The following is a 23,043-nucleotide window of genomic DNA, read 5'->3' as shown; positions in this document are numbered from 1 at the left end:
TCAGACATGACTTAGTGACTAAGCAACAAGAGCAGCATAACCCTACATGCTCACAGTACGTAGCATGCTTCCCCCCTCCCCTTAAAAAAAAAAAAAAACCTTCATTGACCCATAATTGTGGGTTAATATTTCCCTAACAGCTAACAGTGCTTCCCCCTCCCCTTAAAAACAAAGCTTCATTGACCCATAATTGACATGTCATAAATTATACTTAAAGTACACAATCTCATAAATTGACATGCACACATATATACAGACACTCCTGTGAAACCAGCTCCACAGTCAAGGTAATGAAATATCCATCTCCTCCAGAAGTTTCCTCTTACAGGTTTGTAATTGCTCCCTCCCCCTCCCCCAACATGCCTAATCAGACAGTTACTAATATTTTCCGTTCCTAAAGATTCGTTTGCATTTCCTAAACTTTTAAATAAATGGAACAAAACTGTTTTTACTCTTTTTTTTGTCTGGTTTCTTTCATTCCATGTAATTATCTTGCGATTCAGTTCTTTTGTAGTGTATGTTAATAGTCCATTGCTTTTTATTTCTAAGTAATATCCTATTTGTGGGTACAGCATAGTTTGATTATCCATCCACTTGCTGATAGACATTTGGGTCACGTATAGTTTTGGACCACTATAAATAAAGCTGCTATACATGATTGGTAGATTTTCTCCTGGTTTCGGTTGCTTTACAGCATCTATTAAAGAGCAAAATTTTTTAGTTTTCATGAAGTCAAATTTATCAGTTTGTTCTTTAAGTGGTTATGGTTTTGGTGTTGCATCTAAGCCATCTTTGCCTGTTTCAGGGTCACAAAAGTTTTCTCCTCTTCCATAAAATTTATAATTTTAGATTTAAAATTTTAGATGTTTATGTCTATGATACATTTTGAGATAATTTTTGTGTGTGGGTGAAGTCTGGATTGAAGTTTTAAGTTCTTGCATACAGGTATCTAACTGTTCCAGCACCATTTGTTAAACAGACCATTCTCTGTCCCCTCTCCACTGAATTTCTTTGCAGTTTGTTTGAAAATTGGTTGTCCATATATGGGTGTCTATCTACAGACTTTCTATTCTGTTTCATGTCTTGTTTGTCTTATATCAGTGTCTGCACTGATTGGATTGTTGTAGCTGTATAGTAAGTTCAGATATCGGATAGTGTTAGTCATCCAGCTATGTTTTTTATTTTCAAAATTGTTTGGACCATTCTAAATTCTTTAGGTTTGGAATCAGCTTATCATTTTTCTGCCCCCAAAAGCCAGGTGAGATTTTTATTGGAATACATTAAATCTTTAGAGCAATTTGAGAAGCTACGAAAAAATTTCCAGTCGTTATAAGTCTTAAGGATAGATTAGGGAGAGCAGTGTGTTAGTCGATGCAATGTGGAGAGACTGTGATGGAACTGTCACCCATGATATACTGATGGAGGAGATGGGTAACCCAGCTGTGGGAGGCTGAGTTGTGGAATAAGTGACCACAGATAAGCAAACATCCCCTCAGAGAAGCTCAAGAGAAATGGTTGGGTGGGTGGTTCAGAGAGCAGCTCAAGAAATGATTTCAAGCTGAGGTCAGAGAGGACTAGGTGCCTTTCTTCTGGAAAGAAGAGGTGCAGCGGAGAGCTCAGGCCCAACATAGGCAGGGAATGGGGGAGGGAGGGCATGACCAGACAGCGTTCACATGTCCATGTCTGGTCTGGGAGAGGGCCACAAGGCCTGGAAAGAGTGTGATCCAGAAAACGCTTAGAGAGGAGAGGCGTTTGTCATAGAACAATGCAGGTCAGCTGTACATTAGGACTAACTATTGGTCTAGAACAGTGGTTCTCAATCAGAGGTGATATTGTCCCCTCGGGGACATGTGACAGTGTCTGGAGAGATTTTTGATTGTCACAATTGCTGGGAGGTGGATTTCTCCTCTCCTTTAGTGGCTATAGAGAGGACAGAGTTGTTGCTAAACATTGTGCAGTGTATGGGAAAACACGTGCCTCAACAAAGACTTGTCAACCCAACATGTTCCTAGTGCTAGAGGTGGGGACCACTGGTCTAGAGAGGAAGGGCCAGAAAAGAGGGTGAAGTGAGAATGAAGGGATTGATTGCTCTGATGCCTACTGTCTATATTGTCTTGAGGAGAAATACTCTCGTGTGGTGACCATGCTTGCTCAGAAATTAGTCTCTGGAAATCTTTTTTGTGAGTATTTTTGGAAGATGTCTGATCAAATAAGGATAGTTTAACAAAGCATGCCTTAACTACAAGGGAAGAAATGTTGAACATTTGAGTTAATTGACTTAAGAAGAAAGTATTTGTTTAGACATGGCATTGTCCACAGATGAGTTTATCAATTGGGATATTTTTGATTGCAAGTAATAGGAGAAAACCTAACTGAAAATGGCTGAAAAAAATAAATTTCCCAGCTAATGTAACTAAAAAGTCCTGGCTTCTGGCAAGAGTTAATCAAGAGTTTCAGTGTTGACCCAGGGACCCAGTTTCTCCTTCATTCCAGGGCATGCTTCCTTCCTAGCTCGTAGATGACTGCCAACAGTTTTCATGGTTTGTTTTTTCTTATCTGTCCTCACCAGGAGTGGATTTTTCTTCTCCTGCCATTATGGGTTTCTCTTTGATTGGGCCATCTTAAATTATGTATCCATCCTTGAATATGACAATATTTATAGCATTGCCCTCATTAACTTAGACTGTTCAGTATGGTAACCACTGGCCACATGTGGCTGTTGAGCTCTTGAAATGTAACTAGTCCAAATTGAGACGTGAAAAAAAAAAAGTGAAATATTTAATAATTTGTGTACTAACTGCATGGTGAAAGGGTAATATTTTGGGGTATGTTGGGTTAGAATACAAAACCATTATTAAAATTGCCTTCACTTGTTTCTTTTACATTTGCTTTTAATGTGACTACTAGAAAATTTAAAATTGTATTAGTGGCTCCAAACTGTATTTTTGGCAGGCCAAACTGGCTAAGACCACTCAGGAGTCCCTTCAAGTAGAGTGGAGTCAACTCCATCCAAATCACATGGCAGATACACTTATGGGAGAGAGATGGAATGGATATTGGGCAAGCAATCAGAAATGAACACTGCTGTGACTGGCATATGCATAAAAGGGAATATTTGTTGAATTGCTGCTATTTTACTGCAGGTCAATGTCTGGAAATGCTTCTGCTCTACTACCACTAAAAAGTTAATATTTTTTCTTAAATATATTTTTGAAAGTTCTAGAGCAAACATATGGCTCATAGTAACCAGTGAAGCAGCAGAGAGATACACTAGGAGGAAGGAAATAATCCCCATTCCTCTCAGTCCTTGTTTCCACTCCTAACCCGGGGTGGCCCTTGTCCGTCTGGTCTGTGTTCCTCCGTCCTTGTTCCATGTACACGGGGGTGCCTGCATGGCCATTGTTTTGCTGTGTTTGTTGCTACTGTCATAGTGGAATTATAGCTTTTCAATTTGTTTTTCTCACCTTACCAAGTCACACTCTACAGCTTTATCCCATTGTCTTGAATAATATATAATATTCTATATTATGGATATTCCACATTTCATTAACCATTTCCTCATTAATGGACATTAATGTTATTTCCACTCCCCCGTCTTCCTGCGCCCCACAACAAACAATGCTGCAATAAATATGATTGTACCTGTATCCTTACGTACTGGTCCTTTTTTTTCCCTATAGGATAGATTCCCAGAAGTGGAATTGCTTGGTCAAACGGTATGTGTATTTTTAATTTTAATAGATATTTCTAGATTCTTTCCCCAAAGAAATAGCAAATCACATTTGCACATAAGAATGCCCATTTTCTACATTTCACCAACATTGGATGCCACTCTTTCTTTTCATTCTTGCCAGTCTTGAACCTCTGAGCATTAATTTACATTTCTTCACTGACTGTCACTGATGTAGAATATATTTTCATATGTTTATTATCCATTTGAATTTCTCTTTTCTTCATTTCCTATTCATTTCCACTACCCATTTTTCTAGTGTTTTTCTGTCACAATTTCTGGGAGCTATGTATTGTTTTAGAAATGTTAATCCAGTGTTATACCAGTGTTATATATGTGCAAATATAGCTTTTTGATTCTTGCCTATGTGTATGATGTCTTTTACTAAAAGAAAATTATTAGTTATTATTTAATCCAACGTATCTATCATTTTCTTTATTGCTTCTGAGTTATCTGTTTTACTCAGGATGGCATTGTCCATCCCATGGTCATACAAACATCCTTATAAATATTCTTCCCTATTTTTAAAAACATTCAAATCTTACTCCAGTTTTACGTTTTGTACATGATATGAAGTAGGATGCTATCTTTCTTTTTTCTCCCCAATATCGTTACTATAAGAAACTTTATTTTTCATGGGATGGAAATGTTACCCTTGTCACATATGAAGATGCCACATAGCTTTGTATCAGTCTCTGGCCTCTTCATTCTGATCCCTGTCTGTCTGCTTCTGTGCCAACACCATTTTGTTTTGAATACAGTGGCTTTCTAGTGAGTTGTGATGTCTGGTAAGTTCTCCCTCACTGGTCTGTTTTCATACTTTTCATGGTTGCTTTTAGCCGTTTATTTTTTGTTTCATATTGATCTAGCTATATTAAATTTTAAAACTTAAAGGTGGGGAGTTTTATATTTAAAACATTTAAGATAAAATTCCCCACCTTTAAGTTTTAAAATTTAATATAATAATATATGATAAATAAAACTGCAAAATTACTTTGCAGTTTGGGAATCTCTTTAGTTGATGTTACTGATTGGAAAATATTTACTGATAACTTAAAGGATTTTCTGTGAATTTTATTTCTCTAAATGTGACTTTGTTCCTGTGATAATTGTATAATTATCCTAAAATGCAAAAATGGGGATGCAGGCATGATATGTTTTAACCTGTCTAAAAATCAGATTATAATAAAGCTAAAGTGACCTTGTAAATAATTTGTATTTCTATTTATATAACAAACTAGAAGTTATACCTGTACCTGGATTGGTTGAGGGGTGTGTAAATTTGATAATATGACAAAGACCTATAGCTGAAGTTTATGATAAACTATGGGTTTTCAGTCCTTTTGCTTTGGTTTTTCTAAAAGTTAAACAATGTTGACTTAAGAAGTTATCACATTTGAAGTTTGAGGTAAAGTTGTTTTTAATATTTTGTGTTTTTGACAATTCTTACATTAAGTTTTTACTAATGTGATATTAATTTTGTTCACTGAAATTCTTGACAGTTTTTTGGGAAACTTTAGTTATAGTATTAAGGTAATAAATACTTCTGCATTTCTCTGAAAGCATCTGAAATTCTAAAGCTGCCTGTGATTTAAAATAATGGTTACATTTTCTTACAAATTGAACACATATGCAGATACACATGAGATCTGTATTTTGCTTATGAAAGTGAATAAAAGTCCTAATGTTGGTCCCTGCCCATTTTTATTTGGTTAATTAGGAAAAAACCGTTAGTTTCTTCTATAGCCATAAAAGGAAATGGTGAAGTAACACATTGTGATTATTATTGAGTGATATAAATACTTGACAAATTATAATTGTTTTTAAAAATGATAGTTTTAGTACTTTCACTGAAAATATAGTTCAAATAAATAGATAGGTATGGCAATTTTTTACATGTGTATAAATATTAAAGATGATGATTTAGAGGTAGAAACTAATTTAAATTATTTACATGAAAACCACAAAAGGACTTAGTAAAATTAAGAGTTCACTTTGAACTTTCTATATGAATTTATAATTTTATTAGGTCAAAATCAAATATAATTTTACTGCTCTGTTCTAAACTAGGTAATTAATAATTAATAATCACTGCCTGGCTTCCACCCACTATTCATATGAAATCAGCACCCCACGGACCCCAGTTTTATCACTAAAACTACTTTCCACTATTCTAAGATTCTGAAACATATGTGGTTGCTACAGCTGGGATAAGGGAACACTTTGTTGGTTTCAGAACAGTTGTTGTTTTTTTTTAACCAAAGAGCAGGAATGCTTTCAGTAGTGTGTGGAGCTATACAGAGATTAGCCCAACTGAAGTAACTTATGCTGGCCAACAGTGGAAATTTAGGTGACAGAGCAAATGGTAATTTTAAGCCATTGAACAAGCTGAGCCTACTGAGAGCCAAGAGCAATCATGTTTTATCAAAGGTTGACAAATGATATAAACTGTACTGTATTAAAGGCATATCACATTTCTCATATTTCCTAATAAGCTGTATTTTAACCAGCTCAAACTGTGTTTCCTGCACTTAGGTTTTGTTGTTCTTGTTTAATTACTAAGTCATGTCTGACTCTCTGCAACCCCATGGACTGCAGCAAGCCACATTTCCCTGTCCTTCACTATCTCCCAGAGATTGCTCAGACTCATGTCCATTGAGTCATTAATGCCATTCAACCATCTCATCCTCTGTCATCCCCTTCTCCTCCTGTGCTCAATCTTTTCCAGCATCAGGGTCTTTTCCAATGAGTCAGTTCTTTGCATCAGGTGGCCAGTCCTTCACACCAGTCCTTCCAATGAATATTCAGGGTTGATTTCCTTTAGGATTGAATGTTTTGATCTCCTTGCCATCCAAGGGACTCTCAAGAGTCTTCTCCAGCACCACGATTTGAGAGCATCAGTTCTTCAGTGCTCAGCCTTCTTTACTACCTGCAATGCAGGAGACCCTGGTTCAATTCCTATGTCGGGAAGATCTGCTGGAGAAGGGATAGGCTACCCACTCCAATATTCTTGGGCTTCCCTTGTGGCTCAGCTGGTAAAGAATCAGCTGGCAATGCAAGAGACCTGGGTTCGATCCCTGGGTTAGGAAGATCACCTGGAAAAGGGAAAGGCTACCCACTCCAATATTCTGGCCTAGTCACAAAGAGTCGGACAGGACTGAGTGACTTTCCCTTTCACTTTGAGCCTTCTTTATAGCACTTAAGTTTTAATCATCATCAAAACAGATAAAGATGATAACCATAAATATAAAAAGATATTTGTATTATCAAATATAATATCACTTTTATGTGGAATCTAAACAATAATACAAATGAGCTTATTTAAAAAAGAGAAATAGACTCACAGACATAGAAAACAAAATTATGATTACCAAAGGGGAGGGATAAAGTAGGAGTATGAGACTAACAGAGATACACTACAATTTATAAATTAACAAAGACTTACTGTATAGCACAGGGAACTATATTTGATATCTTATAGTAACCTATAATGGAAAAGAATCTGAAAAAGAATTTACATATTTATAATACACATATATGTGTGATACTGAATCACTGTACTACTATACTCCTGAAACTAACAGTGTATCATAAATAAACCTTACTTCACAGGAGGGGCCTGGGTCGCCCCACCTTGAGCAGTCCTGGCGTCATCATCCTCTGCCACTGTCCAGTTATCTTTGACTACCACATGTGGATTCCCACAAATCTCCGAAGGAATCAGTCCTCATTATGGGAGTAGCCTTGGCTGTGCTCTGGACCAGAAGGGAGTCCTTGTGATTCTGTTTGACATCAGCCACCTGGCTCAGACCATTCCAGAAGGCATCCGGTTTATACCAGGAGACATCCGCTGTCTCTCTGATGTAGAGAACAACTTCCAGGGTGTTGATGTGGCTTGTATGTTCCATATCATGTCTTACAAGTTAACAGTCCAGCAGTGACATGGTGTGTTCATCCAGGAAGGTGACTGAGAGACCAGAGATCAAGCCTTGAGCCTTTGGAGTGGAAACACTGACTCCAAGACCCTAGACCCAGAGAACTAACTGTAGGGTGTATCAAATAGTGAGAACTCACACCAAGGAAACAACTCGAATACAAGACCTGGCATCACCCAACCACCAGTAGCACCCTGTGCAGGATACCTCATCTAAACAACAAATAAAACAAAAATACAAACCCAGTCATCAGCAGACAGGATTACCACCTCACTCAGCCTTGCCCATCAGAGGAAAAACAAACAAGCAAACAAAAACTCAGCACAAATCTCACCCTATATGAAGCTTACACAGACCACTGGACCAACCTTAGGAGGGCAGAAACCAAAAGGAAGAAAGAATTCAACCTTGAAGCCTGGGAAAAGAAGACCTCAATCACAATAAGTTAATAAAATAATGAAAAGGCAGAGAAATACTGCACAGATGAAGGAACAGACTAGAAATACAGAAGTCCAAATAAATGAAGAGGAAATAGGCAAACTACCTGAAAAAGAATTCAGAATAATGATAGTAAAGATGATCAAAAACCTTGAAAACAAAATGGAGAAAATGCAAGAATCAATTAATTAACAAAGACCTAGAAAAATTAATGAATAAACATACAGAGACAAACAACACAAGTACTGAAATTAAAAATACTGTAGAAGAAATCAATAGCAGAATATCTGAAGCAAAATAATGAATCAGTAAGCTGGAAAGTAAAATGGTGGAAACCACTTCTGAAGAGCAGAATAAAGTAAAAAGAATGAAAAGAACTGAGCATAGTCTCAGAGACCTCTGGGACAATATCAAATGCACCAACATTCGAATTATTGGGGTCGCAGAAGAAGAGAAAAAGAAAGGGTATGAGAAAATTTTTGAAGAGATTATAGTTGAAAATTTCCCCAACATGGAAAAGGAAATAGTCAAACAAGTCCAAGAGGCACAAACAGTCCCATACAGGATAAACCCAAGGAGAAACACGCCAAGACACATACTAATCAAACTAACAAAGACTAAGCACAAAGAAAGAATATTAAAAGCAGCAAGGGAGAAGCAACAAGTAGCATACAAGGGAAACCCCATACGCTTAACAGCTGATCTTTGAGCAGAAACTCTGCAGGCCAAAAGGGAATGGAGGATATATTTAAAGTGCTGAAAGGGAAAATTCTACAACCAAGATTACTGTACTCTGCAAGGATCTCATTCAAAATTGATGGAGAAATAAAAGGCTTGTCAGGAAAGCAAAAGTTAAGAGAATTCAATACTACCAAACCAGCTTTACAACAAATGCTAAAGGAATTTATATGGTCAAGGAATACAAGAGAAGAGAAAAGATCTACAAAATCAACCCCAAACAATTAAGAAAATGGCAATAGGAACATATATATCAATAATTACTTTAAATGTAAATGGATTAAATGCTCCAACCAAAAGACACAGATTGGCTGAATGGATACAAAAACAAGACCCATATGTATACTGTCTAAAAGAAACCCACGTCAGACCTAAAGACACATATAGACTGAAACTGAGAGGATGGAAAAATATATTCCATGCAGATGGGAAGCAAGAGGAAGCTGGAGTAGCAACCCTCATATCAGACAAAATAGACCTTAAAATAAAGAAGATTACAAGAGATAAGGAAGGACACTATGTAATGATCAAGGGATCAATCCAAGAGGAAGACATAACAATTGTAAATATCTATGCATGCAACATAGAAGTACCTCAATACATAAGACAAACACTAACACCTATAAAAGGAGAAATTGGGAGTAACAAATAATAGAAGACTTTAACACCCCACTCACACCAATGGTCAAATCATCAAAACAGAAAACTAATAAGGAAACACAAGTTTCCTTAAATGACACATTAGATGAGATGGATCTCATTGATATCTTCAGTGCATTCCATCCAAATGCAGAAGAATACACCTTCTTCTCAAGTACGCATAGAACATTCTCCAGGATAGACCACATCTTGGATCACAAATCAAACCTCAGAAAATTTAAGAAAATTGAAATCATATCGAGAATCTTCTCCGACCACAAGGCTATGAGACTAGATATCAATTACCCGAGAAAAAAACTGTAAGAAACACAAACACAACAAGTTTCTAAGTAAACAATAGGTTACTGAAGAAATAAAAAAATTTCTAGATATAAATGACAATGAAAACACAACTCAAAACCTGTGGAATACAGCAAAAGCAGTTCTAAGAGGGAAGTTTATAGCAATACAATCCTACCTCAAGAAACAAGAAAAACATTGAATAGACAACCTAACTTTACACCTAAAATGGAAAAAGAAGAACAACAACAAAAAAAAAACCCCAAAATGAGTAGAAGGAAACAAACCATAAAGATCTAAGCAGAAATAAATGAAAAAGAAATGAAAGAAACAATGCTAAAGATTTTTTAAAAAAAAGCTGGTTCTTTGAGAAGATAAACAAAATTAATAAACTATACTTCAAATTTTTAGAAAAGAATAAATTTTAAATATAATTATGCATGTGTGTAAATACTGTTAATTATAAACTTATTTTTAAGTGTATGTAGACTATCACAGGATCTTAAAATCACAGTAAATAAGCAATGAACAAGCATATCATAGAATTAATAATAAAGGAATGTTTCTTTTATAATATACCAAGTATTTAAGACTTTAATTTGCTCCAGGGCTACCTAAGCTTAGACTCTGGAAGATAGAATTCTTAAATTAGGATGGAGAACCTATCTTTCTTTGTAGAACCAATATACATAATCATTTGTGACTGGGTGTTGGAATGGCTGGAGTAGAGTCCATGGGCAGGAAACAGAGTTGTTTGTGTTTGAAGCTAGGAGAACTCTAGCTGCTGCAATGTGCCATCATAGCCCCCCAGAAAACCCCAAAACAGTGATTTAGAGGACGTGAAGTGATAGACTAGAAAGATATAAGCACTAGAATAATTAAAATAGTGCTCACAGAACCTAAAGAGTAAGGAAAGAAATGCCCCCAAAACTGCAACCTTGGGTACAAATAGTCACATATATTGATTTAAATTAATCAGTTCAGGTTATATTCAGCGTCTCTGCCTTACATGAAGATACAAAGCAGGTGATATTATGGTGTTGACCAAAAAACAATAATGTACCTCCAAAAATATTTCAGGTATTATGTTCAAAGCAATGTTCCTTAGGGCCAGAACCCTCCTTAATTCATAGGTGTTCTTAATCTAGATCAAACTGAAGTAAAAAAAAACAACAACAAGTTATGTGGCATTGTACTTTTAAAAGATGAAAAAAATCTTACAACTTACAACTCAAAATTAAAACTGAATCAAGGTAAATATTTTGCTCACATTAGTTATCAATTTAAGACTTGTAAGGGTTGCCTACAAATGATCACAAATGATCACAGTAAATTAGGGCAGTAACACTGTTCTAATTCAATACTACTTTCTTTTTCTTGTTTAAAGTACCTTCATTAAATACTACCTTCATGTGTTTGGTACTGTCTTCAGTTAGGTTCAGTCACTCAGTCATGTCTGACTCTTTGAGACTCCATGGACTTGAGCAGGCCAGGCTTCCCTGTCCATCACCAACTCCCGGAGCCTACTCAAACTCATGTCCATTGTGTTGGTGGTGCCATCCAACCACCTCATCCTCTGCCATCCCCTTCTCCTCCTGCCTTCAACCTTTCCCAGCATTAGGGTATTTTCCAAGGAGTCGATTCTTTGCATCAGGTGGCCAAAGTATTGGAATTTCAGCTTCAGCAATCAATCCTTCCAATGAATATCTGGGGCTGATTTCCTTTAGGATGGACTGGTTGGATCTCCTTGTAGTCCAAGGGACTTTCAAGAGTTTTGTCCAACACCACAGTTCAAAAGCGTCAGTTCTTCAGTGCTCAGCTTTCTTTATAGTCCAACTCTCACATCCATACATGACTACTGGAGAAACCATAGCTTTGACTAGATGGACCTTTTTTGGCAAAGTAATGTCTGTTTTTTAATATGTTGTTTGTGTTGGTCATAGCTTTTCTTCCAAGGAGCAAGCATCTTTTAATTTCATGGCTACAGTCACCATCTGCAGTGATTTTGGAGCCCAAGAAAATAAAGTCTGTCACTGTTTCCTTTGTTTTCCCATCTCTTTGCCATGAAGTGATGGGGCTGAATGCCATGATCTTAGTTTTCTGAATGTTGAGTTTTAAGCCAACTTTTCCCACTCTCCTCTTTCACTGCCATCAAGAGGGTCTTTAGTTCTTCACTTTCTGCCAGAAGGATGGTGTCATCTGCATATCTGAGGTTATTGATATTTCTCCTGGAAATCTTGATTCCAGCTTGTGCCTCATCCAGCCTGGCATTTCGCATGATGTACTCTGCATAGAAGTTAAATAAGCAGGATGACAGTATACAGCCTTGTTGTACTCCTTTCCCAATTTGGAACCAGTCTGTTGTTCCATGTCCTGTTGTTGCTTCTTGACCTGCATACAGATTTCTCAGGAGGCAGATCAGGTGGTCTGATATTCCCATCTCCTTCAGAATTTTCCACAGTTTATTGTGATCCACATAGTCAAAGGCTTTGGCATAGTCAATAAAGTACATGTTTTTTTTAAACTCTCTTGCTTTTTGATGATCCAGTGGATGTTGGCAATTTGATCTCTGGTTCCTCTGCCTTTTCTAAATCCAGCTTGAACATCTGGAAGTTCACAGTTCACATACTGTTGAAGCCTAGCTTGGAGAATTTTGAGCTTTACTTTGCTAGTGTGTGAGATGAGTGTAATTGTGCGGTAGTTAGAGCATTCTTTGGCATTGCCTTTCTTTGGTATTGGAATGAAAACTGACTTTTTCCAGTCCTGTGGGCAATGCTGAGTTTTCCAAATTTGCTGGCATATTGAGTGCAGTACTTTCACAGCATCATCTTTCAGGATTTGAAATAGCTCAACTGGAATTCCATCACCTCCACTATATTTGTTTGTAGTGATGCTTCCTAAGGCCCACTTGACTTTACATTCCAGGATGTCTGGTTCTAGGTGAGTGATCATACCATTGTGGTTATCTGGGTCATGAATATCTTTTTTGTGTAGTTTTTCTGTGTATTCTTGCCACCTCTTTTTAATATCTTCTGCTTCTGTTAGGTCCATACCATTTCTCTCCTTTATTATGCTCATCTTTGCATGAAATGTTCCCTTGGTACCTCTAATTTTCTTGAAGAGATCTCTAGTCTTTCCCATTCTATTGTTTTCCTCTATTTCTTTGCATTGATCACTGAAGAAGGGTTTCTTTTCTCTCCTTGCTATTCTTTGGAACTCTGCATTCACATGGGTATATCTTTCCTTTTTTCCTTTGCCTTTAGCTTCTCTTCTCTTCTCAGATATTTGTAAGGCCTCCTCAGACAACCATATTGCCTTTCTTTTTCTTGGGGATGGTCTTGATCACTGCCTCCTATACAATGTCACAAACCTCCTTCCATAGTTATTCAGGCACTCTATCAGATCTAATCCCTTGAATCTATTTGTTACTTCCACTATATAATCATAAGGGGTTTGATTTAGGTCATACCTGAATGGTCTAGTGGTTTTCCCTACTTTCTTCAATTTAAGTGTGAATTTGGCAATAAGGAGTTCATGATCTGAGCCACAGTCAGCTCCCGGTCATGTTTTTGCTGGCTGTATAGAGCTTCTCCATCTTTGGCTGTAAATAATATAATCAATCTGCTTTCAGTATTGGCCATCTGGTGATGTCCATGTGTAGAGTCTTCTCTTATATTCTTGGAAGAGGGTGTTTGCTATGACCAGTGTGTTCTCTTGGCAAAACTCTATTAGCCTTTGAACTGCTTCATTTTGTTCTGCAAGGCCAAATTTGCTTGTTACTCCAGGTAGCTCTTGACTTCCTACTTTGGCTTTCCAGTCCCCTATAATGAAGAGGACATCTCTTTTGGGTGTTAGTTCTAGAATTTCTTGTAGGTCTTCATAGAACCATTGAACTTCAGCTTCTTCAGCATTACTGGTTGGGGCACAGACTTGAATTACTGTTATATTGAGTGGTTTGCCTTGGAAACGAACAGAGATCATTCTGTCATTTTTGAGATTGCATCCAAGTACTGCATTTTGGACTCTTTTGTTGACTATGACAGCTACTGCATTTCTTCTAGGGGATTCTTGCCCTCAGTAGTAGATATAATGGTCATCTGTAAAATATCACCAGCTTCCCATCTTTATTTTGCCTTAATCCACGTTAGAAATGTTAAGCCTCATACACATAGGAGAGAGTACAAAATACTGATGCAGTAGATCCAAGGCAAGGATGAGGCTTCCATATTGCTTCACATAGAGACCTGGTGACACTAGTGGTAAAGAACTCGCCTGCCTATGCAGGAGACATTAGCGATGCTGGTTCCATCCATGGGTTGGGAAGATCCCCTGGAGGAGGAAATGGCAACCCACTCCAGTATTCTTGCCTAGAGAATCCCATGGACAGTCCATAGCGTTGCAAAGAGTTGAACATGACTGAAGTGACTGAGCATGCATCAGAAGTTCAAGTGTGTTATCACCAGGGAAGATAAGGTTCCTTTGGAGTGACGGTCCAACCCTGTCCCTGGGCTCCTTGCAGAAATTATGAATCAACTGTAATTGTGACCTAAGCACTTGTCCTTTCTGCTGCCAGGTCTTCTGCCCATTAAGAAATGTGTTGAGACTGCTCCATTTGTTTGCACGAAGCCACTGGGTCGGTAGTCAATGATCCTTATACTGGGTGCCTTAAAGAAGAATAACCACTCTTTTGAGAAACCTATTGTGAGCTGGTCATATGAGCCTCCAGCTGCATTTAATTTCCAGGTTAGTTAATGTCAGAGGATGGCTTTTTAAAATGGTACATTAAATGTGGGGACCAGTTATTAATCCCTATAGTATTTTTCTACACCTAAATGTCGATCTGTCAGTCTTCTTGAGTTTTGTAATATCTTCTAACATTCAGATTCTGATGAATGAAAGAGCTCTTTGCAAAAAAAGAAAAAATACCATTGGTCCCTTCTGCTAATACTGAATTTGTTAAAAGCCAGCTCACTGTCTCTTAGCGAGGGATAGGATTATTGAAATGTATGAATAGAAAACTTCAAAAGAGAAGCTGTCAAAGCAATACAAAGGAAAAATATTTTAAATATAATTGCAGTTTTATTCAGTAGTGAGAGAAAAAGAGTCAAAGCATTTCTTCTTAATGCCACACTGAGGCATGGAACATTTTGTGAGAATGAGTAGAATATTCACAGGAAGGAGGGCATCTCGGCGTTCTCCAATTTAGCACGGCTCATGACCCCCAACCTCCCATTTATCTGACCAGATTCCCAACTGCTCTGTTGAGGCCCCTTCATTTTCATCTTCTTAGACACCCTACCATGTAGCATGAGATCACATTTGTAGGGACACTGGGACTGAACAAACACTTTCTTTTACATGGTGCTTTCAGAAGAATCCTTTTATGTCCTAGATGGCTAGGATCCTTGGATGTCTGAACAATGAAGAATCGGAGCAAGAAATTTCTACACCAGAACCCTGGGAGCATAACACACTTTCAAATAAATTTCCCCGCTTTGTGGGACCATAGTAAAAAGTGGGGTTTTTCATGATCCTTGCATTGATGTCTGCAAAGCCAGATGGCTTTGTAAAATGAGCCCCAAGCAGTATAACTGATTAAAAGAAATGCCATGTATTTGAAGGCTTTCCTATCCATTGTGAACCTCGCAGATAGAATTGTTCTCTTGGGGTCCATTAATATTGGGGAATCGCACTCTCCATCTTTAGGGGTCAGCCAGTGACAACTGAGGCAGGTGTTGGCAGCAGAAGCCTCCCAAATGAAGGCTGAAAAAGTCTCTCTAGTCAGCCACCAGGAGAACTTCCTCGAAAAGAAATGAAGCTGGCCACTGATGGGAGTGGCAGATTTTATTTTCTTGGCCCCCAAAGTCACGATGGATGGTGACTGCAGCCATGAAATTAAAAAACACTTGGTTCTTGGGGAAAAAAAGCTATGACAAACCTAGACAGTATATTAAAAAGCAGAGACATCACTTTGCCGACAAAGGCCCATCTAATCAAAGCTGTGGCTTTCCCAGTAGTCATGTATGGATATGAGAGTTGGACCACAAAGAAGGCTGAGTGCTGAAGAATTGATGCTTTTGAATTGTGGTGCTCTTTTGAATTGAAAAGACTCTTGAGAGTCCCTTGGACAGCAAGATAATCAAACCAGTCAATCCTAAAAGGAAATCAACCCTGAATATTCATTGGAAGGACTGATGCTGAAGCTCCAATACTTTGGCCACCTGATGTGGAGAGCTGACTCATTGGAAAAGACCTTGATGCTGGGAAAGATTGAGCAGAGGAAGAGAAGGGGGTGACAGAGGATGAGATAGTCAGATGGCATCACTGACTCAATGAACATGAATTTTAGCATACTCTGGGAGATAGTGAAGGACAGGGATGCCTGGCATGCAAACACGACTGAGTGACTGAACAACACCAACTGAGGGGAATAAGTGCTTTGAGGGTTGTAAGTACTTCCTGAAGTTGTGGCTCTCATATTTCAAGTTATCCTCTCATTCTTGGCTTCTTTTGGTTGTGGTCCTACATCTGCATCCTCCTGAGCACCCCAAAGCTTCCAACGCCTCATACCTAGGGGCAACCCGCACTCATTCATCTTCTCTGTAGAGTGTAAATGACTCTTTTGAGGATAGTCAAGCTCTTGCTTTTGTTGTTGCCTGTATAAAAATCATTCAGCCCGTGTTTGTAACCCAGAGCACTGACCTTAATGTAAGAATACAGTCATATATTTCAAGTTGTTTAGGGCAGAGGAGAAAGGAAGGGGCACTGATGAAATTTGGCCTTCAGGTAGAGGAATTCATAGATGTAACAAATTGTTCTCTGGCTCTATAACCTACTATTTGATCATTGGGAAATGGTGTTTGGGGCAGAGAAAGGAAAAACTCATCTTAAGACAAGCTTTAAAACCCTGTTGTAAAAGACATAGCTGGCCCTGGGTTCAGTTCTGTTCCTGTCATCAGGAAATATTTCAGTCCTGTAGTGTTAGTCATAGGCAGTGTTTGGAAACCAAACCACCTCACTTCTGCTTTTCTCCCTGTGGCTGTGTCCTCTTACCAACTCATCAGATGTAGTGCTGGTTTGCTCACAGAGTAGCAGCAATGAAGAACCAGGGACCTGTGTCCCATTGAAATAGCTCACTTCCAAAAAGTTTATACTTTCTGTCTCTCTGAATTTATAAGACTCCTTTCAAAGAGGAAAATAATTCAATCCTAGAGGCATTTCCAAGACTTGTTATTAGAGAATGAATTGATATGTGGTTTCTTATTGTGGTCTGTTTTTTTAGTAATAATGTAGAATTTATAGCATCTTAGTAGGTTAAGGCTAATTGGTCTTTGTAGAAAATAATAATTTAAACAATACTTCTAACAGTCACACAGGGGGTCATTACAGAACTAGGAAATAGGAAAAATGCATTCAAAATTTCCCTATATCTTACCACTTGAAGAAAAGATAATTTAAAAAGCAGAGCGTTTACTTTTTCCTTGTGTCTTCTGATGCATTAGATAATTTCTCCTTTGGTTATTTTTGGTGTTGTAGTCATATAGCTTTTAAGAAATGGGGTAGCATTTTATTTTGCTGTGAAAATTCTTAGATGGTAAAGTGTTGATCATTTTTCACAATTACTTCCATTGTAGAAAAATGGAGAAGTATAAAGAAATGTTTTCATCCATAATCCCACCTTGTAGAGACAGTCCCCACTAGCATTTTAGTGTATTACTTTTCAGGTTTTCTTCTAAATCCTCGTTCTTTGATGCTTATTGATTCTTGGAGTCCATTTTCTTTCCAGTTGGGAAGTATTTTCTGAAGCCCACCATTCATATATGAGCTGAGTGACCTACTTGCCCATAGAATTTTCTGTGCCTTCCAACAGAAACAACCAGGAGAGCAGAGTTCTGGGCTGTTTCTAATGGTCACATATCATCATTTAGGTTCCTGACCCATTTCCTTATTTTCAGTAACTCATTTTATAAAGTTCCAAATGATAACTTTTTTTTTCTACAGCTGTTGGCAATATTTGTTTAGGTTCAGAAAGGCTGTTACTTTTTATGTGTGGGAAATCACTCTGAACAACACATTTTAATAGGTTCCACTGGTCAGCAGAGAGATGCTATTTTCATTTAGGGAATAGAACAGATTTTCCTTTGTTTGGCTTTAACACTTGGGGCTTTGTAAGATTTCCCCAGAAACCAGCACTGCAGCCATTCTTAGCCAAGTTGTGATTTGCAGAGTGATTTATCGATCAGGGAGGGTTTCCCAGAATTCTTCAGGATGTGTCATTAGTGTAACTTTGCACATGCTGGAGTAGAGGTTCCCTTGAGCCAGGGAGTTTCGGTCCCTGCTGTGTCCCCTCTGTCTAGAATCATATAACAGTTGTTCTATAAATATGGTCTATGTGTGTTTTAAAATCATGTATCTCCCTTACTGTTTTTTAAAAATTTGTTTGTTTTTTAATTGAAGGGTAATCGCTTTATAGAATTTTGTTGGTTTCTGTCAAATATCAACATGAATCAGCCATAAGTATACATATGTCCTCTCATGGACTAACACATTAGTTAAGTTGACTGAGAAGTTATTGTATTCCTCTGTTAAGTTATTCTAACTTCCAGTAGGAATATGCTGTGCTTCAAATATGAATGTAGATGTTGGGCCCTCCCCTTGATGTGTTTGAGTCTAGTGCGATTTTAACTTATTGTTTGCATTTACATCTTTTATGAAAACACGCAACAGTGATGGATTCGTTACTGGTTAATGTTTTTATGTTTTTCCAGTCCTCTGTATAAAGAAGTGTAATTTAAATTTAACCTCATCCTAAATTCTAATTTATTTGTTTTGGTTTATTGTCAGAGAATTTTAAGCGTAGGTGACAGAGGCTTTCATTTACCAATAGGCATTGAAGAGTGCCAGACATAGATAACTATTCAAAGCATATTTCCTCTTGGTCTGGCTTGAATTTCCTACATCACAGTTTCATGGAGGGGAGGGGGCAGGTAATGCAGTACATAAAATGGATATTAGTTGATTGGAATCAGATGAAGCTTTTTGCAGTTACAATTCCCATGGTTTGAATACATTTATCTGATAATTATTCTTTTGCTAGATGAGGGAAAGAAAGGAAAAGAGGTAAAAAAAAAAAAAAAAAAGCTATCAGTGGGACTGTGACCAAGGAGCACTCTGACTTTAGGTGTGTTGTTTTTTTTATTTAAATCAAGGTATATGACTTGCATGCAGGGGACTTTCCTGATGGTCCAGTGGTTGAGACTGTACTCCCAATGCAGGGGACACAGGTTTCATCCCTGGTCAGGGAACTAAGATCCCACATGCTACAACTAAAGATCCCATGTACCACAACTAAGACTCGACCCAGACAAATAAATAAAGATTATTTTATTTTATTTTTTTACACAAAGAATATTTGTTGTTTATTTATTCATTTTTTTAACTAATTAATTTTACTTTACAATATTGTATTGGTTTTGCCATACACTGACTTGAATCCTCCATGGGTGTACATGTGTTCCCCATCCTGAAACCCCTCCTACCTCCCTCCCCATCCCATCCCTCTGGGTCATCCCAGTGCACCAGGCCCAAGCACCCTGTATCATGCATTGAACCTGGATTGGCAATTTGTTTCACATATAATAATTTACATGTTTCAATGCCATTCTCCCATATCATCCCACCCTCGCCCTCTCCCACAGAGTCGAAAAGACTGTTCAATACATCTGTGTCTCTTTTGCTTTCTCGCATACAGGGTTATCATTACAGTCTTTCTAAATTCCATATATATGCGTTAGTATACTGTATTGGTGTTTTTCTTTCCGGCTTATTTCACTCTGTATAACAGGCTCCAGTTTCATCCACCTCATTAGAACTGATTCAAATGTATTATTTTTAATGGCTGAGTAATATTCCATTGTGTATATGTACCACAGCTTTCTTATCCATTTGTCTGCTGATGGACATCTAGGTTGCTTCCATGTCCTGGCTATTATAAACAGTGCTGCGATGAACATTGGGGTACACGTGTCTCTTTCAATTCTGGTTTCCTCAGTGTGTATGCCCAGCAGTGGGATTGCTGGGTCATATGGCAGTTCTATTTTCAGTTTTTTAAGGAATCTCCACACTGTTCTCCATAGTGGCTGTACTAGTTTACATTCCCACCAACAGTGTAAGAGGGTTCCCTTTTCTCCACACCTTCTCCAGCATTTATTGCTTGTAGACTTTTAGATAACAGCCATTCTGACTGGCGTGAAGTGGTACCTCATTGTGGTTTTGATTTGCATTTCTCTGATAATGAGTGATGTTGAGCATCTTTTCATGTGTTTGTTAGCCATCTGTATGTCTTCTTTGGAGAAATGTCTGTTTAGTTCTTTGGCCCACTTTTTAAATGGGTCTTTTATTTTTCTGGACTTGGGCTGCAGGAGTTGCTTGTATATTTTTTAGATTAATTCTTTGTCCATTGCTTCATTTGCTATTATTTTCTCCCAATCTGAGGGCTGTCTTTTCACCTTGCTTATAGTTTCCTTTGTTGTGCAGAAGCTTTTAATTTTAATTAGGTCCATTTTGTTTATTTTTGCTTTTATTTCCAATATTCTGGGAGGTGGGTCATAGAGGATCCTGCTATGGTTTATGTTGGAGAGTGTTTTGCCTATGTTTTCCTTTAGGAGTTTAATAGTTTCTGGTCTTACATTTAGATATTTAATCCATTTTGAGTTTGTTTTTGTGTATGGTGTTAAAAAGTGTTCTAGTTTCATTGTTTTACAAGTGGTTGACCAGTTTTCCCAGCACCACTTGTTAAAGAGATTGTCTTTTCTCCATTGTATATTCTTTCCTCCTTTGTCAAAGATAAGGTGTCCATAGGTTCGTGGATTTATCTCTGGGCTTTCTATTTTGTTCCATTGATCTATATTTCTGTCTTTGTGCCAGTACCATACTGTCTTGATGACTGTGGCTTTGTAGTGGAGACTGAAGTCAGGCAGGTTGATTCCTCCAGTTCCATTCTTCTTTCTCAAGATTGCTTTGTCTATGTGAGTTTTTTTGTGTTTCCATACAAATTGTGAAATTATTTGTTCGAGTCCTGTGAAAAATACCATTGGTAGCTTGATAAGGATTGCATTGAATCTATAGATTGCTTTGGATGGTATACTCATTTTCACTATATTGATTCTTCTGATCTGTGAACATGGTATATTTCTTCATCTATCTGTGTCATCTTTGATTTCTTTCATCAGTGGTTTATATATATATATATATATAGGTCTTTTGTTTCTTTAGGTAAATTTATTCCTAAATATTGTATTCTTTTCGTTGCAATGGTGAATGGTATTGTTTCCTTAATTTCTCTTTCTGTTTTCTCATTGTTAGTGTATCGGAATGCAAGGGATTTCTGTGTATTAATTTTATATCCTGCAAGTTTACTATATTCATTGATTAGCTCTAGTAATTTTCTGGTGGAGTCTTTAGGGTTTTCTATGTAGAGGATCATGTCATCTGCAAACAGTGAGAGTTTTACTTCTTCTTTTCCAATCTGGATTCCTTTTATTTATTTTTCTGCTCTGGTTGCTGTGGCCAAAACTTCCAAAACTATGTTGAACAGTAGTGGTGAGAGTGGGCACCCTTGTCTTGTTCCTGACTTTAGGGGAAATGCTTTCAATTTTTCACCATTGAGGATAATATTTGCTGAGGGTTTGTCATATATAGCTTTTATTATGTTGAGGTATGTTCCTTCTAGTCCTGCTTTCTGGAGGGTATTTATCATAAATGGATGTTGAATTTTGTCACAGGCTTTTTCTGCATCTATTGAGATAATCATATGGTTTTTATCTTTCAATTTGTTAATGTGGTGTATTACATTGATTGATTTGTGGATATTGAAGAATCCTTGCATCCCTGGGATAAAGCCCACTTGATCATGATGTATGATCTTTTTAATAAGTTGTTGGATTCTGTTTGCTAGAATTTTGTTAAGGATTTTTGCATCTGTGTTCACCAGTGATATTGGCCTGTAGTTTTCTTTTTTTGTGGCATCTTTGTCAGGTTTTGGTATTAGGGTGATGGTGGCCTCATAGAATGAGTTTGGAAGTTTACCTTCTTCTGCAATTTTCTGGAAGAGTTTGAGTAATATAGGTATTAGTTCTTCTCTAAATTTTTGTTAGAATTCAACTGTGAAGCTGTCTGGTCCTGGGCTTTTGTTTGTTGGAAGATTTCTGATTAGTTTCAATTTCTGTGCTTGTGATGGGTCTAAGATAGTCTATTTCTTCCTGGTTCAATTTTAGAAAGTTGTACTTTTCTAAGAAAGATTTTTTAAAAAGGCTTGAATGAGAGTAAGAAACACCAAATTCATGTTGGTGATTACCTCTGGGAGGACAGAGGGGAGCTAAGATCAGGATGGTTGCTGCAGGTTTCAATGGTGTGTGATTTATCAGGGTGAGTAGCTGAGATTCAGGTATAGATGGTCATTCCATTATTCCTTTCCTAGATTTTTTATTAAAAACAATAAAAGATGGAGAGTGGCTGTGCATGAAAGGGAGATTTCTCCCAGACCACTTGTATCTTTGAAAGATTTAGCTTTCTTTAACAGCTTTTTCAGCCTTTGCCATTCTCAGCGTCTTTCAGACAGATCCTGTGGCTAAAAAGGCCAGGAGAGGGAAAAAACGGGAAGATGTTGTGGACACAGGGAAATGTGTGTGAGAGATATTGACAAGCAGAGGACACTTAGATAGCTGAATGCTCAGAAATGAGTGATTACAATGCCTCTTTCTGTATGACCCTTTACTCTTCTCTGCTTTTATTCAGTTGTTTCTACATAAGCCTGGGGCAGCTGCATATGCATGCAGTTCGGTCCTGTGTACAGACTCTGAAATGTAGGTACCCCATTTGACAGGGCCTGATTTCTCCTTATCTTACATAGTGATGGATAATCCTTGTTAATGGGGGAGGTCTCGTTAGAGGGAAGCACTCACCCTCACCCCGGCCATTAGTGAGTATTCCTGGAACCCACATGGCTGGAGCCCCAAGTATGTAATGGTGGTGGCTGAGAAACTAAGAGCCTCAAGAGGCCACTAAAAGCCCACAAAGGAGGTGGACACTTGAGAGAAAAAGAGCATCGTGCCCAGCCTGGCAAGGTGGGTGAAGAGGCTCCACTCACCCCACAAAATTAGCCTGCCAAGGCTGTTGTAACAAAGTGCCACAAGCTCTGGGTGGTTTAAACAGCAGGAACTTCTAGGTTTGAAAGCTAGGAGTCCAAGATCAAGGTGTTGACAG

General features: G+C 37.8%; 1 protein-coding gene across 1 annotated transcript in view; it reads left to right on the top strand.

The window, feature by feature from the left end:
• LOC133046716 (microtubule-associated serine/threonine-protein kinase 4-like) overlaps nt 1–23,043 on the top strand; it is a 366,008-nt gene that overhangs the window by 80,481 nt on the left and 262,484 nt on the right. Inside the window, exon 3 of the mRNA XM_061129642.1 lies at nt 3,681–3,716. Within this exon, the coding sequence (XP_060985625.1) occupies nt 3,681–3,716 (36 nt within the window). The remainder of the gene's footprint in view (nt 1–3,680; nt 3,717–23,043) is intronic.

The sequence above is a fragment of the Dama dama genome, chromosome 25 (genome assembly GCF_033118175.1).
Source record: "Dama dama isolate Ldn47 chromosome 25, ASM3311817v1, whole genome shotgun sequence".
Lineage (NCBI taxonomy): Eukaryota > Metazoa > Chordata > Mammalia > Artiodactyla > Cervidae > Dama > Dama dama.
Note: the sequence above shows the minus strand (reverse complement) of the source record. Positions and strands in the feature narration are given on the sequence as shown.